The sequence below is a fragment of the Mobula hypostoma genome, chromosome 17, assembly GCF_963921235.1.
Source record: "Mobula hypostoma chromosome 17, sMobHyp1.1, whole genome shotgun sequence".
Classification (NCBI taxonomy): Eukaryota; Metazoa; Chordata; class Chondrichthyes; order Myliobatiformes; family Myliobatidae; genus Mobula; species Mobula hypostoma.
The window spans coordinates 13,747,879-13,765,476 of NC_086113.1; the positions used below are offsets into that span (position 1 = coordinate 13,747,879).

The 17,598-nt window shown below is 40.9% G+C and overlaps 1 protein-coding gene across 1 annotated transcript in view; it reads left to right on the forward strand.

Moving 5' to 3' along the window:
• The window catches only part of dnah5 (dynein, axonemal, heavy chain 5), a 249,007-nt gene that overhangs the window by 87,154 nt on the left and 144,255 nt on the right, over nucleotides 1–17,598 (forward strand). Inside the window, exons 18-26 of the mRNA XM_063069583.1 lie at nucleotides 1,950–2,121; nucleotides 2,398–2,640; nucleotides 4,722–4,912; nucleotides 5,013–5,112; nucleotides 6,620–6,762; nucleotides 8,988–9,189; nucleotides 12,426–12,661; nucleotides 13,023–13,241; nucleotides 13,577–13,639. Of these exons, the coding sequence (XP_062925653.1) occupies nucleotides 1,950–2,121; nucleotides 2,398–2,640; nucleotides 4,722–4,912; nucleotides 5,013–5,112; nucleotides 6,620–6,762; nucleotides 8,988–9,189; nucleotides 12,426–12,661; nucleotides 13,023–13,241; nucleotides 13,577–13,639 (1,569 nt within the window). The remainder of the gene's footprint in view (nucleotides 1–1,949; nucleotides 2,122–2,397; nucleotides 2,641–4,721; nucleotides 4,913–5,012; nucleotides 5,113–6,619; nucleotides 6,763–8,987; nucleotides 9,190–12,425; nucleotides 12,662–13,022; nucleotides 13,242–13,576; nucleotides 13,640–17,598) is intronic.

Below are 17,598 nucleotides of genomic sequence, written 5' to 3' on the forward strand. Positions count from 1 at the left end.
AGGTACATTTAATGTCAGAGAAATGTATACAATATACATCCTGAAATGATCTTTCTTTGCAACTATCCACGAAAACAGAGGAGTGCCCCCAAAGAATTAAATGTTAGAACCCCAATATCCCTCTCAGCTCCTTTTCCTCCCGCGCGTAAGCAACGATCCCCCTCCCCCCACCAGCGGGGAAAAAAAGCATCAGCACCCATAACTGAGCATTCAAGCATGCAGCAAAGACACAGACTTGCAGTACCTCAAAGACTACTTGATCACCTGGTATTCGACATACCACAGGCTCTCTTTTCCCCTAAGAAGGGAGAAAGAGGTGTCTCCGCTTCACAGTGAGAGGGGAGACATAACAAACAACTAGCTGGTTTACAATGTTAAAAGACCATTGCATCACTTTTTCTGAGCTCTGCCCAAAGATCTCAGGTCTCTGGGTACACGGCCAGTGATCTTCCGACTCCCACGACACACCGATCTCCTGCTGGGACACCAACCTTCGATCCGCCCATCTCCAGAGCCATGAGATCTCGGACCTCTGAAGACGAGCTAAGCTCTTAGACCGCGTCCTTGGCATGTACAGTACCATACAGAAGTCTTAGACACGTGCATATAGCTAGGATGCTTACCGTAAGACTTTTGCACAGTACTGTATTTGTCAATGTTAACTGGAGAGCAAGGTTGTAAATCTGGTGGGAGCAAAGGCTGTTGGGAATGGTGAGGATGTAGCAGGGGTGTGAGACAGGTGGCAAAAAAGGAGTTCCGGGGCAGAGGGGGTGGATGACATAGATGCAGGCAAACCCAACCCTAGACACCAGGCAAGGGCATTTGATTCTAAACAATTGGTTTATTGATCATTACAGAATGTCACTTGGGTGCTTCCTGCTCCCTTCCCTCTCCGTTCTTCCCCTTTTGCCAACCTCTCCCTGTCCTTTTCCCATTCTCAGTCCACAATAGAGATCCATATCAGAATCAGGTTTATCAGCACTCACATATGTCATGAAATTTGGTTTTTTTGCGGCCACAGTGCAGTGCAATCCATAAAATTACTACTGTACTGTGAAAAGTCTTAGGTACCCTAGCTTTATACTGACCAAGAACATTTATGTCTTAAATATGTGGATCATGTCTAAAGACACATTTTAATAATATATTTAGATTTTTTGATGATATCTCTGTAACATTTCAGCTCAATGACTCCTCATCAGAATTAGAAGAGTCAGAAAACAAATAGGTATAAGCTCAGAGAGGGAGAGTGAACAGAGGGAAACAGAATGTGTTTGGGTGGGGATCAAGGTTGGACAAGTGACGCAATGATTTTGGTGCTTTCTTTTAATAAAATAATGTGAGGAAAATAACAATAGCACAGATGGGAATTATGAAAGGCAGAACAGCCTTTGCAAACAGGAGAGATTGCAGATCCTGGAATCTGGAACAAAACAGAAAATGTTAGAAAGGTAACATCTGTGAAAAGAAAATCAGTTGTTATTTCAAGTCAAAGAACCTTTGTATACGAAAGAAAAATAACTTGGATAAAATGAATTGGACAAAGGGAATATCTACAGTAAGTCAGGGCTAGAGCTGAAGGTACGAGTTGTTAATAGTGCACTTAGAGGGTGAAAAAGAAGTATGGTGAATTGCGGATAGCAGGGCAGGGAGTGCTAATGGAGAGGGGGAATAGAAACTGAGCCGATGTCACAGATAGATTACTCAGAGCAAAATTGGCTGGTTCTGATATTGATAAGAGTAAGCACATAATTGTAAGTTGGAGGATTCAATATTGAAGCTGCAAGGCTGTGACATGCAGCTTCATTTGATTTTTATGAATGCGCAGCAGATTTCCAGCAACTGCTGTGTCCTAGTAACATACAATTGGATATAGTACTATGAATGCTAGATTCCCAATTAAATGCCTTTCACATGTTAGGTAACTTGGATGTATGTTGTTTTTCCAGGAACTATGTGTGAAGGCTGCACAAGTGCTGCACAGTAAAAGTTCTTTAGTTGAGGAAGCAGCCAATGAACTTATAAACATGTTACTTGATATTGAGTCTAGTAGAGAAGAGGAGCAAAAGTTCAAAGGGAGCAGTAGAAATGAACAGCGAAAAGAACTATGTGACTGTGAAGGTAAAAAACTAAAATAACAGTGACGTTGAATGTTGAAGACTTGAAAGTGGCGTCTTTTGCTTCTTTGACAATAATTGTGTCAGAATAGCGAACGTTGATATATTTATTGTTATTCATATGCTGTATGAATATGGTTTATTGTAAGGCATATTTCAACATATAATTTTTCCTGCATTAACAAGGCATGAAATAGATAACACTCTTTTTATTTCAAATTTGCCTAATGTAAACCAGTGGGGAAGTAAAACTATAGTAATCTATGTAATATCCTTCTAGCCAAAGAAAGGAACTGTGAGAAACATTCCTTCTCTCAGAATGGAAGCCACCAGGTGAGCAGCGATCTCCCATCTCCATTAACAAGAAGGAAAAAGAAAGACTTGGAGTCAATGGAAGAAGAAGCACAAGAATTGCTTTCTTATTTCAGCCACCGGAATGTTGACGCATTGCTGCAGGTCACCCGCAACACTCTCGAGACAATTCGTAAACGCATTCATTCATCTTTTCTCCTGTATTTCATGGGTATGAGTCAGTGCAATGCAAACATTGTGCAATTAGTATGATAAACAGTGCGCTGTTGATTTAATAGATGCTTGCATAGCAAGGAGGATTTCAGGCAGATTTTAAATGTGTGCTGATGTATTTCTGCAGAGCATTAGTTACCGGCATATGTGAATTCAATGATTTAAAAAAAAATGCTGACAGAATTTCAATAGAATTGTTGTGTTGATGCAAGGCAGAGAGTATTATTAAATTTCCTCATATGTTCTTGTAGCGGCTACTTGAAAAACAAATCAAAACCACTGAGAGACTGAATGAGGGAATTAACACTATATGACGCGCTTCCAAATAACTGAGTTCCAAGTTGATAAAACTACATTCGATCCTTTATTATGAAATCAGCAAAGAAAAGCAATCAAAAATAGCAATAATGAAATTAACAACATTAATGAAGTTTGTGGAATTAGTGATATAATCTTAATAAGAGAAGTTAGTGGTCAATAAAAAAATATTCATCCCCTGCTCTGTCTATCTTTAACTAAACTAATGGCACAATGGGTGAATATGTGATGATGCTCATTTACTTCACCCAGTCTGTGTCCTCTGAGAGAAGGACCCCCACAAAAGCCACAATGAATTTAAGGGAAAGATACCCCGGGGTGCCTGGGGTGGGGGGGAGGATGAGCACCCCAGTTGGATGGACACAACGACATCAGACCCAGGCAATGAACAAACGACGATGAGGAAGCAGTGTGCATGTGGCAAAATCTGCAAGAACGATCGCGGCTTGAAGATCCACCAAGCGAGGATGAAGTGTTTGGCGGGAGCAGGAGCAGCACAACGCGCAGGTGTCCAACCTGGTGAGACGAAGGAGGGGCCAGGCCCGGAGTCACCCCATAGTGCCCGGAACCTCCAAGTGTTACAAACTAATCCCTCTAACATGAAGTCTAACAGGAGGCGGATCAAATGGCCTGCAGCTAACATGACTTCATTGTGGAAGCAGTTTGATGAAGATGTTAACCAAGTTCTGGAGGCAATGGCGACGGGAGGGGTTGATAGGAAGCTGATTCGTAGCCCATTCTTTAGTTAGAGTCTTCAGCATTTTGGGCATCGAGAGAGAGAGGAAGAGGAGAGCCATCCGCAGTACCACCGATGCAGCAGAGAGGGCCTCAAGATGGCTGTGGCTCAAAAGAGGGGAGCCATGGAGTCGTAAGTAGCTAGCCATCTGGACACAAGCTGGGGTCTGATCAGCCCCGGCTGGGTCACCTGGAGGAGGTGGTATGATGTTGAAAGACCCGAGACACCCGATGATTCCAGGAACATCACTGAAGATGTGTCCAGAAGCATCAGTAGATGTATGTACACAGCTACCATGCCCAATCCCATGTGACATTTTAAAACGCAAACAACAGAAATTCTGCAGATGCCCCACCTCCCCTTCGTACCCCATCCGTTATTTATTTTTACACACACATTCTTTCTCTCACTCTCCTTTTTCTCCCTCTGTCCCTCTGACTATACCCCTTGCCCATCCTCTAGGTTCCCCCCACTTGTCTTTCTCCCTGGGCCTCCTGTCCCATGATCATCTCATATCCCCGTTGCCAATCACCTGTCCAGCTCTTGGCTCCATCCCTCCCCCTCCTGTCTTCTCCTATCATTTTGGATCTCCCCCTCCCCCTCCCATTTTCAAATCCCTTACTAACTCTTCCTTCAGTTAGTCCTGATGAAGGGTCTTGGCCTGAAACGTTGACTGTACCTCTTCCTAGAGATGCTGCCTGGCCTGCTGTGTTCACCAGCAACTTTGATGTGTGTTCCATGTGACATTTTACTATGATCCAAAATAAAACACACAACACAAATGCATTACAGGCAGGTAGAAAATAGATAATTGGCCCCTACACATTCATAATGTGCCAATTTAAAGAGTGACGTAACAATTTTTCTGTCTTCACTCTCAGCTTGCAGCAACAATTGCAGAGTCATAGTGCAATTGTAGAAATAAAGTTAAATAACATTCAAAGGAGTTTATCAAATCTTAGGGAAGGGAAGGCTTTCTTAACAGTTAATCTTTTAAGTGTATTCTTGCATTTTTTTATTTACAGAAAACGACCATTCCAGTAAACAGAAGCAGTCGAGCCACCCAATCTTCAGAACTAATATTACACTGTCAATTCCTACCATAACCATGATACCTGCACTGGATGAAGTACAACAGGCTCTGACCAAAGCAGTGGAGTATATTGTTAGTGTCTCAAGAGGGGTTGGCCAATGGAGTAAGGAAAGAATTCCAAAGGTTTACTTTGATTATTAATTATTTTATGTTCTGCTAATTGAGCATTTTCTAAATTCCTTCATCATTTTATATTAATAACTGCCTCTTCTTACATGTGCAGAGAAAAATGAGTGAAAGGAAGATTCTAGTGGTAAGGCGTAGAAGCAGAGAGAGTGATTGGGAAGATGGAGTCCCAGAAACTGCAATCAGGAGTGTTCTTGGTAACGTTACAAATGCTCCAAATTATTCCTAAATGCATGCACTTATTTTAAAACACAGCATTTTCTCATATGTTTTGAAGTAATTAACCAAGTCTGGCCCATAGCCTTTCACCCTATATTGTTTTGGTAAGCACTGGAGAATATCTGGATTTCTGTGAAGCACCAATATTTAAGTGAAAACTTAAGTTCTCAGTTTGGTCCATGTCAGATCCCGCAGTCGTCAGCTGCACTGAAATTAAAGGTTTTGGTGCATTTTCGATAATGTATTTGTTCACATTCTCCTTGAAAGCTAGTTTGGTGGTAGAGGAGGGTTGTTTTTCAGGTTGGAAGCCCGTGGCCAATGATGTGCTGCAGGAATTGGTGCTGGGTCCACTGTTGTTTGACACCTATATTAACGGCTTGGATGAGAACAGAGGTGGGATGATTAGTAAGGCTGCTGATGACACCAAAATTGGTGGTGGACTGGACAGTGGAGAAGGTTGTGTGAGGGTGCTAAGGAATATACATCAATCAGCTGGGAAAGTGGATCAAGGAATGACAGATGAAATTTAACTCAGATGAGTGTAAAGTGATGCGTTTAGGGATGTTATACTAGGGCAGGAGATATGCAATTAACAACAGTACCCTGGGAGTGTTGTTGAACAGAGGACCTATGGGTACAAGTTGATAAATCCATGAAAATGTGAGCACAGGTAGACAGGGTGGTGTGGTAGGCAAATGACATGCTTGCCTTTATTGGCCAAAGAATGGAGTTTAGGAGTTGGGATGTCGTGTTACGGTTGTACGTTTGGAGTATTGTGTGGATGTGATTAAGCTGGAGAGGGCACAGAAAAGTTTCACAAGGATGTTACCTTGGATGGATTGTTTGAGTTAACAGAAGTTGCTGTACAGGCAATGCCTGTTTTTTCCGGAGTAAAGAAGACTGAGAAGTGACATAATGAAAGTCTGTTAAAATTATAAGAGGCATATAGAGTATACAGCTAATGTCTGAAAATAGTAGGCATAGGTTTAAGGTGAGAGGGAGAAGATTTAAAAGAAATGAGGTGTAGATTTTTTATTTAAGGAGTAGTTAGTGTCTGGAATGAGCTGCCAGAGGAGGTTGTGGAGACAGTATTTAGAGGCATTTTGACTGGAACTTGAATGAGAAAAGTATAGAGATACGTGAAATTAATACAGGCAAGTGGGTTTAGTATAGAAAGGTGCAATGAGTCAGCATAGATGCAGAGGGCCAATTGGCCTGTTTCTATATTGTTCTCTGTAACAACTAGTGCAACGAAATGTTGCTTTCTCAGCGTTCTTTGGTTAGAAATCAAGATGCTGCTGGGAAATGAGATTCTTACCAAGCTGTAATATGGCTCATTATTAAATTTGAATCATCTTGTGTTATCTAAAACTCATAACTAGTAAACATATAGCCAACAGGAGTTTCCTCTTGGGTTATCTAAAAGTGGCAAAGAGAGCAGTTTCTTATACTGTATTCCTTCTGAGTCGTTGTCTTTTCTTTTAGACGGCAGCACCTCTGATATTTCTGCATCTTTGAACTCTTTACTTGCTTTACAACCGAAGAACTACCACAAATGTGTTTCTGAGAACAAGGAGATTATTAAACTTGGATCCGTGCTTAGTACAGCTATTAATTCTACTAAAAAGGTAACTTTGCTTGTAGAGGTGGCCAAAGTAGATAATTTAACACCATGCTTAATCTGTATCTTTGTAGAAAGTGGTACATCTTGTAACTTGGCTTAACATTAGATGTTCAGGTCAAAATACCAGATTTATTATTTTTGACTCTTCATTTCCTTTTGTGACCACTGGGAGGGTTAGAAAATAGAGCACAGAACAGTACAGTGCTGAACAGGTCATTTGGCCCACTATGTTGTGCCAAACCAGTTAAAAAGAAAATCAAAAGCACCCAAACACTAATCTCTCCTACCTACACCATGTCCATTTCCCTTCATCTTCCTTACATCCATGTACCTATGCAAAAGTCTCTTAAAAGCCTCTAATGTATTTGCCTTTACCACCATACCAGGCAACACATTCCGGGCAACCACCACTCTTAGAGTAAAAAATCTTACCCCTCACATCCCCTTTGAACCTAACCCTTCTCCCTTTGGTATTAGACATTTCAACCCAGGGGAACAGATACTCTATGTCTATTCTATCTATGCCTCTCATAATCTTTTAAACCTCTGTCAAATCTCCCCTCAGCCTCTGGCCCTCCAAAGACAGCAACAGTTATTCATAGAATTAAATGTTCCTGGAGGAGAAATTATACAAGATTTAAAACATGACAGCAAATATTCAAAAAAATGTGTTGTTTTCATTATAAAGTTAGAAAATTCTTTGAATTATTTCTTCCAGATCTAATCCAGAGATTTAAGTGACTTTTAATGATTTTGGAATAGTGGGACAGTTTATCTAGCACAAATTTGTGTGATTAATGTGTTTTTGAAACTATTCAGGAAATGAACGCAGATGTTTCCAGTGTACTTAATTGATTCTGGCTCTGTGCTTGGGTGATATTTCACATGATACATGAGAGAATAGTTTCTGGAGTGCATATTTCAGGTCAAACTACACACAGAGAGGAGTAAAGCAGATAAAGGGAATTAAATCAGAATACGCTGACTGGGAAAATGACGATGAGTGGGGAGACGTTTCTGAGGTTATTTAATAATCCCAGTCATGTGTTGCAATTAATTGTGAACTCACTTGATTTCCTTAAAGAGTTTAACAAAAAAGTGCCAGGAATTTTTTGAAAGTGAGCACAATTTTCTTTATTTGTTTTTGTTTTAGAAGGCAATGGCGGTTGCACATTTTAACTAATGAAGGGCCTAAATCTTACCATTTTTTCATTTTCTGGAAACTTATTTTTGTCTCATACAATTATTTATTCTAATTTAACATGCCAGTTATATAATTGCACATGAAGGAGAATATTTTGTGCTGGGTGATCACATTAATCAAACAAATTTTTAGAGGATTTGACAGGATAAATGTTGAGATGTTTCCTGCTGGAGAGTCAAGAACTAGGCTGTTAAACATAAGACAAATGTTTGACCCTTCAGAATCAGATGCCAACAAATTTCAGTAAGAAAGTTGAGTTTTCAGAAATGTGAATTGTGGGAAGCTGTGGAATACTGAGTCTTATGAGACTGAAATCAATAGATCTTTGTGATGATACCCAGCTTCACCAGTGCTTCTATCACGCAACAGAAATTTTGTCCAATTTAAAATTAGGATCAGCTTAAAAATTTATCACTGATATTTGTTATGAAATTTGTTATTTTGTGGCAGCAGCACAGTGTAAGACATAAAAATTACTATAAGTTACAATAAATAGATAAACAGTGCAAAAAAGGAACAGAGTGCATCGGTTCACGGACCTTTCAGAAATCTGATGACGGTGGGGAAAAGGCTGTTCCTTTAAATGTTGCGTGTGGGTCTTCAAGCTCCTGTACCTCCTCCAATGGTAATAATGAGAAGAGGGCATGTTCTGGATACCCTCTTTTTGATTCGACGACCATCTGGGACAAATTTATGTTCTATTTGTCCCTGTGTAGACAATGAAGCTAAACTTAAAGTTTGAATTTGACCCCATATACACTCCATTACAAAAGTCCTACTTATACATATTTACAAATGTACTGCTATGTAAGAAATTTTATTGATATCTTAGATGTATCTTTGGTAGCAGGCATAGAGATACACTGATGCAAAATTATTTAACTGCTTGGTATTTTACATCATTGCAAAAGCATAACTTGTAGAATAACAATCTACAAAGGATTATGGTCTTGTGATATTTTTTCATTATCTTAAACTTATTATTGAAAACGGTATGTTTGCTCCCTTTCTTGCCTTTTCTTTAGGAGGTTCTTACAGCTTTAGAAAAATTCAAGTGTTACCACCACATTTGGAAGAGAGAGAGGGAAGAAACAATTCAAGAGTTTGTGAAAAGAAGTCCCCTGCTGTCTGAGTTTGAGTCACAAATTCTTTACTACAGAGATTTGGAGTCAAAGATCAATTCTCAGCCAGAATACATTTGTGTTGGAGCATTGGCTCTTTACACTGGTAAAGTCATCAAAACTTAAAAAACCTATTCAATTGCACTAAATTTTATCATATTCTTTTTAAAAGGAAATGTTTTCTGATTATTTTATGTCTTATTTCATGTGATAAATTGAGAAGTAATGATCCTCAGTATATGAGGCGTTCTACCATGCTCCATTTTGTCTGTCCGTTTACTGGGAATGTGGCTTTACACATTTAGTTGGTTTCTGTGCATTGTGTCAAACTTATTACTGCTCAAAAGCTTTCTTATATTCGTTCGTTCGTTATGTGCTATGCCATACGATGTAGGTGATCATGGTCTTTCCATGACCATGATTGTTCTTGGCAAATTTTTCTTCAAGAGTGGTTTGCCATTGCCTTCTGGGCAGTGACTTTACAAGACAGGTGTCCCCAGCCATTACCAATACTCCTCAGAGATAGTCTGGCGTCAGTGGTCGCGTAACCAGGACTTGTGATATGCGCAGCTGCTCATATGAGCATCCACCATCTCCTCCCAGGGCTTCATGTTACCCTGATCGGAGGGCTACGCAGGTGTTACATCTAGCCCAGGGGTGACCTGCAGGCTAGCGGAGGGAAGGAGCATCTTACACCTTCTTTGGTAGAGACGTTTCTCCACCCCGCCACCCGTTCTTACATTACCCAGTGGCAAACATTCAACTGCGTGATTTGCGATTGTGCCTCAAGCAGCCTGGAACATATGAATCAGTGCATCGGAAAATGTCTTACGGTCCATAACTCATATCTCTTCTCATGAAGAAATTTGTAGATTGGCTTCCAGGAAAAAAATAGCTGCAATTTCTGAAGTTATTCTTGCTAAAATGGGTTCGCATCCTGTGATCAAATTGAAGTCTTTAAATTATTGGAACTCAAGCAAGGTGGAATGGAGAGCTTATGCAGTTAATGAGTTGAAAAAGACACCACACTCAAAGATTCTCTGCAGCTTATAAACTTCTGGAGCCAGTGACTCACTAACATCCTGCTGAACTATGATGCATAAAATCCGGCCCAAGCAATACGAGATGGGTTGATAAAGAAGGTGTACAGAATGCTTGCCTTGTCAGTGAGGGCAATGCGTCTAAACGTTGGGAAGACGTGTTGCAGCTGAATTAAGCTTTGGTTAGACCACATTTGGAGTTTGTTGTGCAGTTCTGGTTGCAGTGTTATAGGATGGGTGTGGATGATTAGGATGGACAGAACCACTTCTACTCCGGGATGTTGCCTGGATAAGAGTATTATAAGGAGAGGTTGGACAGAGTTGTATTGTTTTCCCTTGGAGTAGTGGAGACTGAGGGACAATCTGACACAAATACATAAAATCGTGAGAGGCATACATGGGGAAGATAGAGTCCTTTTCCCAGAATAGAGATGTCAAGCACTAGAGATGAGAGAGAGGTAGTTCAAAGGAGACGTGCGGGGCAATTTCTTTATATGGAGTTATTGGTGCTTGTAATGCATATTTAGAGGGGGAAGGACAATAATGGAAGTAAAAGTTGGCATGATGCTATTACAGCTTGGGTCATTCGGCACTTAGTTCTGGTGCTGTCTGTAAGGATTTGTATGTTCTCACCATAAACTGTGTGTGTTTCCTCCAGATGCTCTCACATTCTAAGGACGTACCAGCTAGTAGGTTAATAGGACATCGTAAGTTGCCTTGTGATTAGGCTAGTGTTAAATAGGTGGGTTGCTGGGCAATGCAGCTTGTTGGGTTCAGAAGGGCCTGTTCTGTGCTGTATCTCTAATTAAATAAAACAAAATGAAATAAATATGGTAGTGATCAAGAGGCGTTTAGACAAGCACATGAACATTCAGGGAATGAAAGAGTAAAGGTCATGTTCAGGCTGATGGGATTAATTCAATTCTGCATTATGATTCATATAGACATGTGCTGAAAGGCTTGTTCCTCTGATATGCTGTTATATGCTTGGTGTATGAGCACTTACCTTCCCTGCAGTCCCATGAGGATTGCTTCTGTCTCATTTAGCCACAGTGGATGTCTAAGCAGTTTCTAGACATTGCCAGAACAGCCTCAGCTTCTCACACGAAGTACCAGAATGACTTGTGGACGGACTGGACTAGTAGATGGACCGTGGAGTCCGTAGCTGTAAGCTCAAAGTAGGGCTCCACTCCCACACCATGCTGTCTGCTGAGAGTACACCTAATTTTGGGCCCAGGGCCTGAACCCAGATTTCATTTCATATCCAGATCAAAATACATTTCATAAGGTATCCTTGAGATGTTGCCTGCTCATGCACCAACATTTTTAACAATTAACCACAAGAATAGCCTACAAATAATTGACAATGCATCCCTTTAGGCACCACTTTCAGGCTGGTGAGGTTTTCTCTGACGCTTTCCTTTGGTAATGACTGTGCAGCAGGTTAAAGTTATTTATGAGGTTGCACATCTATTCAACGGCTTTTAGTAACATTGGATTGTAGAATGCTAAGCGATCATCAAAGGATTGTTTAGAAGAAAAGTTCTTGATGTGAATCACTGCTGGGCTTTCACTCATTTTGCAAATGTAGTAAGTGGTCACATTTTCCTTTGTAGTTGAATGGTTCAAAGTTGACCAGGTATTTTCAGGATGGTTAAAATCCGGGACCCTTCCTGTTGACCACTTACGATGACATGGTTGGTAATTTTGGCACTTATGCAAAGGCTGGGTCATCAAAACGAGGTTTGTTTTGTGTTTGAAGAGTTTTATACATCTGTCATAATAGCTCTACGGTACCTAAAGATTTTCGCTAATGAATTCTAGGTCAAATCAATATTGCACGTGGATTGGCATTCTGAGATCCTAACACTGTATAATACTATACTACTGCCACTGAAACTAAATATGGTTCCACAATTAGTGAAGAAAAATTATTGGTATCTTCTGCCTGAAATTCCAGCCAAATCATGCCCTTTGTGGCTATAAAGTGAGTGTTAGTGAGCTCTTCCATGATCTTAGATTTCAAAATGTTTTAAAACATATTTTAGTGGTAATACATACACTAGGAAAAGTAAAGGTAATACTTAAAAATGGTTTCTTGTTCCATATGGGGGTAGCCTTTGAAGCTGCTCCATGAATGTGTAGTGGGGGTAGGGACAAATGGGATGGAATTAGTTTTTGATTTTGGGGGGGTGATCTTTGACGAGTACAAATATAGGAAAACATATTCAATTTATCAGTGAAATATCAAAGTAATAGAGCAGCCTTTCCTAACAGGCTTAAAATTTGTCGTATTTTTCAGCTGATCTTAAATTGGCAATAACTTCAGAAACCAAAGCATGGATGTGTGCTTTTGGTCAACACTGCAGTACGAAGTATCGGACTGAGATGGAGAATATATTTGCATTCATAGAGGAAGCTGGCAAAAAACTGAATCGACCTATCAAGGACTTGGATGATATCAGAATAGCCATGGCTGCACTCAAGGAGATAAGGGAGCAGCAGATTTCCGTTGATTTCCAAGTGGGACCCATTGAGGTATCTTTTTTTTCTGGTTGCTTGGTTTCCATCATCTGTCTCTTTGCCTCAGCAACATGTGAAAGATGGTGCAAAATAATTAAAGATGTTAAGGAATATAAAATACGCAGAAGGATTTTCATGCAACAATTACTTTTCCTTTGTTGGGAAACCATACTCTACAGCTGAAGTGAATTACGTAAATGTTCTGGTTTAGGCCAGTAGTTTGATAACTGGTGTATGGGCAACAATCCTGATACATACACTGGCCAGTTTATTTGACACGCCTGCTCCTTAATGCAAATATCTAATCAGCTAATCATATGGCTCTCCGTAACATAATTCAGCTGTGCCTTGAAATTCATTCTTGTTATTATCATAGGAATCTTATGCATTGTTAAATAAACATGAATTGCTTGTCGCCAAGGAAGAGATAGAGAAGGTGGACACTTTACGATACATTTGGGAAAAACTGTTGGTGCGTGCAAATGAGATTCAGAATGAACTAGTAGCCTTGCAACCAAATTTCAGAGGAGAGCTGATCAGCAATGTGAAGACATTCATTGAAGATTGTAATCAATTTTATGAAGATTATGAAAAGGTAGTAAACAAATCATTAGTGTGAGTAAATCACCACCAACTGTACTTAAATGATGGAGATATTGCTTCTGTGTTTAAATCTTACTTTAGTTTTACTTCCAAGTAATCTATTTTAAAAACTATTCAAGGTTAAACCAAATTAAATCATTAGAAATGTGGAGTAGAAGGAAGTATTATTCTTTGACAATAATTCTTAATATGTATGTGTTCTGTAAGGATTTCTTGTTTGCAAGCCTTTTGAAACTCTATCTACTATTGATGTTGTGAATATTTGGTCCTTAGACTGTGAGTAAATTGAACCGTTAGTATGTTTTTTTTTCATTTGCTGTGCTGCAGGAAGGTCCAATGGTCATGGGCTTGGCACCACAGGATGCCAGTGACAGGCTCATAATCTTTCAGGTATGTTCTCTGTGCGTGGCCACAAAGTCCTTGCTTCTGTGCAATTTTATATTCTGGTTCATTCTGATCTCTTCCTAAAGATTGTAGATCACAGTTAGTATCACAATTTAAACAATTTTCCTTTTTATCTAAGGAAACGCGGGATTTGCTGTTGAGAGATGCGAAGTGAGAGGTATTTGGTAAGGTGAACAGATCAGAGAATCAACACGTTTATCAGTGGTATCAGAAGCAGGTTTAATATCACTGGCATATGTCGTGAAATTTGTTGTTTTGCTATGGCAGTATATTGCAATACATAGTAATAGAAACTATAAATTACAATAAGTATATATAAAAGTAAATTAAGTAGTGCAAAAATAGAAGGGAAAAATACTGAGGTAGTTTTTATGCGTTCAATGTCCATTCAGAAATCTGATAGCAGAGAGGGAGAAATATTCCTGAAATGTTGAGTGTGTTTCTTCAGGCTCCTGTATTACCTCCTTAGTGTCAGCAATGAGTAGATGATATGTCCTGGGTGACTGGTGTCCTTAATGAATTGGCCTTTTTGAGGCATCACCTTTTGCCCATGATGGAGCTGGCTGAGTTGACAACTTTCTGCAGCTTTTTCTGATCCTGTGCAGTGGTCCCTCCATAGCAGACGGTGATACAGCCAGTTGGATTGCTGGTTAGGGATAGATCCTCAGAGATGTTGAAACTGCTCCTGCTTTCCACTTTTGATCCCTCATTGAGGACTGATGTGTGTTCCCTCGACTTGCCCTTTTTGAAGCACACAGCCAATACTTTGGTTTTACTGACGTTGAGTTTAAGGTTATTGCTGTGAAACCACTCAACCAGCTGATCTATCTTGCTCCTGCATGCCGCCTTGTCACCATCTGAAATTCTGCCAGCAAAAGTTGGGTTGTCACCAAATTTATAGATAGCTGAGCTGAGCTGTGCTTAACCACGCAGTCGTGATTGTAGAGAAAGTAGAGCAGTGGGCTTGAGGTGTGGCAGTGTTGATTGTCAGTGAGGAGGAGATGTCATTTCTGATCCACACAGACTGTGGTCTCCCAGTGAGCCAAGTCAAGGATCCAGTTGCAGAGGAAGATTAAGAAGGCCCAGGTTTTGGAGCTTTTTATTAGAACTGAGGGTACGATTATGCTGAATGCTGAGCTGTAGTCAATAAACTGCAGCCTGACGCAAGTCTTACTATTGTCCAGGTGATCCGAGGCCGGGCGGAGGGCCAGTGAGATTGCATCCGCTGTAGACTTATTATGGTGATGGGCAAACCGCAGCGGATCAGAGTCCTTGCTTTGGCAGAAGGTAATTCTAGCCATGACCAGCCTCTTGAAGCACTTCATCACAGTAGATGTGAGTGCCACTGGGTGATGGTCGTTGAGGCAGCTCACCCTGCCCTTCTTGGGCACTGGTATGATTGCCACTCTTTTGAAGCAGCTGGGAAAAATTAAGTGCAGCAGTGAGCGATGAAGATGTCTTGAATGCTCCTGCCAGTTTGTTGGCTTATTTTTCAGAGCCATAGCAGGTACACCATTAGGGCCTGGTGCCTTGTGAGGGTTTGCCCTCTTGAAAGATGTTGGCTTCTGAGACAGAGATCACAGGGTCACCGGATGCTGCAGGGATTTGCATAGATGTAGCTTTATTCTGCCGTTCAAAGTGAGCATAAAAGGCGTTGGGCTTATCTGGGAGCGAAGCAGTACTGCTATTTATGATGTTCAGTTTCACTTTGTAGGAAGTAATGGATTGCAGACCCTCCCAGAGCTGACGTGCGTCCGATTCTGTCTCTAGCTTCAATCAGACTTGGTTTTTCGCTCTAAAGATGCCCTTCTGTAGGTTGTACCTGTACTTCTTATATAGTTCTGGATCTGATGCCACGGTTCTGGCCATCAGCAGACTATGAATCTTCTGGTTCATTCACGGCTTTTAGTTTGGGTATGTCAGGTATCAACCCGCCTCAGAGTACTGAAATGTTACATTTATCCAGTTATGTTATATGGCTCAGAATGTTGGACAATATCTAGTAACATGAGGAAACAAATTGTAGCAGCAGAGATGTGGTTTTTGAGGAGGATGCAAAGAATATCATGGACGAAACTAATATCTAACGAGGATGTCATGAACAGAGCAAACACAAAAAGAGAAATAATGTATGAGATCATGAAAAGGCAACGTAACTTCATTGGACATGTGATTAGGAAAGAGGAGTTAGAATGCATGGTAATTATGGGAAAGACTGAAGGGAAGAAAGCAAGAGGAAGACAAAGACAAATGATGATGGAGACAGCAGCCAGAGAACTGGAAATGAATACCAATGAATTGATCCACTTGACCCGAAACAGGAGTGTGTGGGCCATGGCAGTCAAAGCTCAAACTGGGCATGGCACCTGATGATGTCAGGTATGTCCTTGAAGGGACACTCTTCTCCACACAGATTTTGATGAAGTCGGTGACAACTGTGGCGTATTCATTCAGACTTGAAGATGAATCCCTGAATGTTGTCCAGCCCACTGACTCAAAGCAATCTTGTAAGCGCTCCTCGCCTCCTTTGATTATACCACCTTGGTCCTCACCAGTGCTGTGATCTTTAGTCTCTGTCTATATGCTGGAAGTAGAAGTAAGGCCAGGTGATTGGACTTTCCAAAGCATGGGCATGGGATGGCACAGTAAGCGTTCCAGATCATGGTATAACAGTGGTCATTTGTATTGCCTGCTCTGGTTCCACTGGTGATATGTTGGTGGTATTTGTTCAGAGACTTCTTCACGCTGGCCTGGTTGAAATCCCCATAATGATAGGGAAGGCATCAGGGCGTGTAATTTTGTGCCTGCTGATTACAGAGCTTAGCTCCTCCAGGGCCTGCCTGACACTGGCCTGAGGTGGAAGGTACACCACTACCATGATGAAGGCATAAAAACTCCCTCGGTAGATAAAATGGACGACATTTGACTATTTGATGTTTCAGGTCGGGTGAGCAGGATTGAGACCTGTTCTCCAATGAGTCCAACCTACTTAATCTTTCTTGTTAAGTTGACCTCTTTATCTCAGTATTCAACCCAGTGAACCTCCGCATTAGATCAGATCAGATTTAATTTATTTATCTATCACATGTACATCGCAACATGCCATGAAATGCGTTATTTACTTTAACAAACAACAAAGCCTAGGAATGTGTTGCTACGCATTCGAGCTCCAACATAGCATGCCCAGGATGCTTAGCAGAGAGACGCAGAACATAACAAAACGGAATACAACAAGCAACAAAGCAACAAAAACAAATCAAGCTCCTTTACCCTCTCCCCTCTTGTCTTTCCCTGCCTCTCCCCTTCAGTCTTTGGCCATTGGGCTTTGACTTCCAGACTAACCGATAACAGGACTCAGAACTCCAGACTCAAGCTCCAATGCAGACATATTCTTCATTAAGAATGCAGATCAAATCTGTATGCAGTATTCCAGCTAGAAACATAGAAACATAGAAAATAGGTGCAGGAGTAGGCCATTCGGCCCTTCGAGCCTGCACCGCCATTCAGTATGATCATGGCTGATCATCCAACTCAGAACCCTGTACCAGCCTTCCCTGCATACCCCCTGATCCCTTTAGCCACAAGGGCCATATCTAACTCCCTCTTAAATATAGCCAATGAACTGGCCTCAACTGTTTCCTGTGGCAGAGAATTCCACAGATTCACCACTCTCTGTGTGAAGAAGTTTTTCCTAATCTCGGTCCTAAAAGGCTTCCCCTTTATCCTCAAACTGTGACCCCTCGTTCTGGACTTCCCCAACATCGGGAACAATCTTCCTGCATCTAGCCTGTCCAATCCCTTTAGGATTTTATACGTTTCAATCAGATCCCCCCTCAATCTTTTAAATTCCAACGAGTATAAGCCTAGTTCATCCAGTCTTTCATCATATGAAAGTCCTGCCATCCCAGGAATCAATCTGGTGAACCTTCTTTGTACTCCCTCTA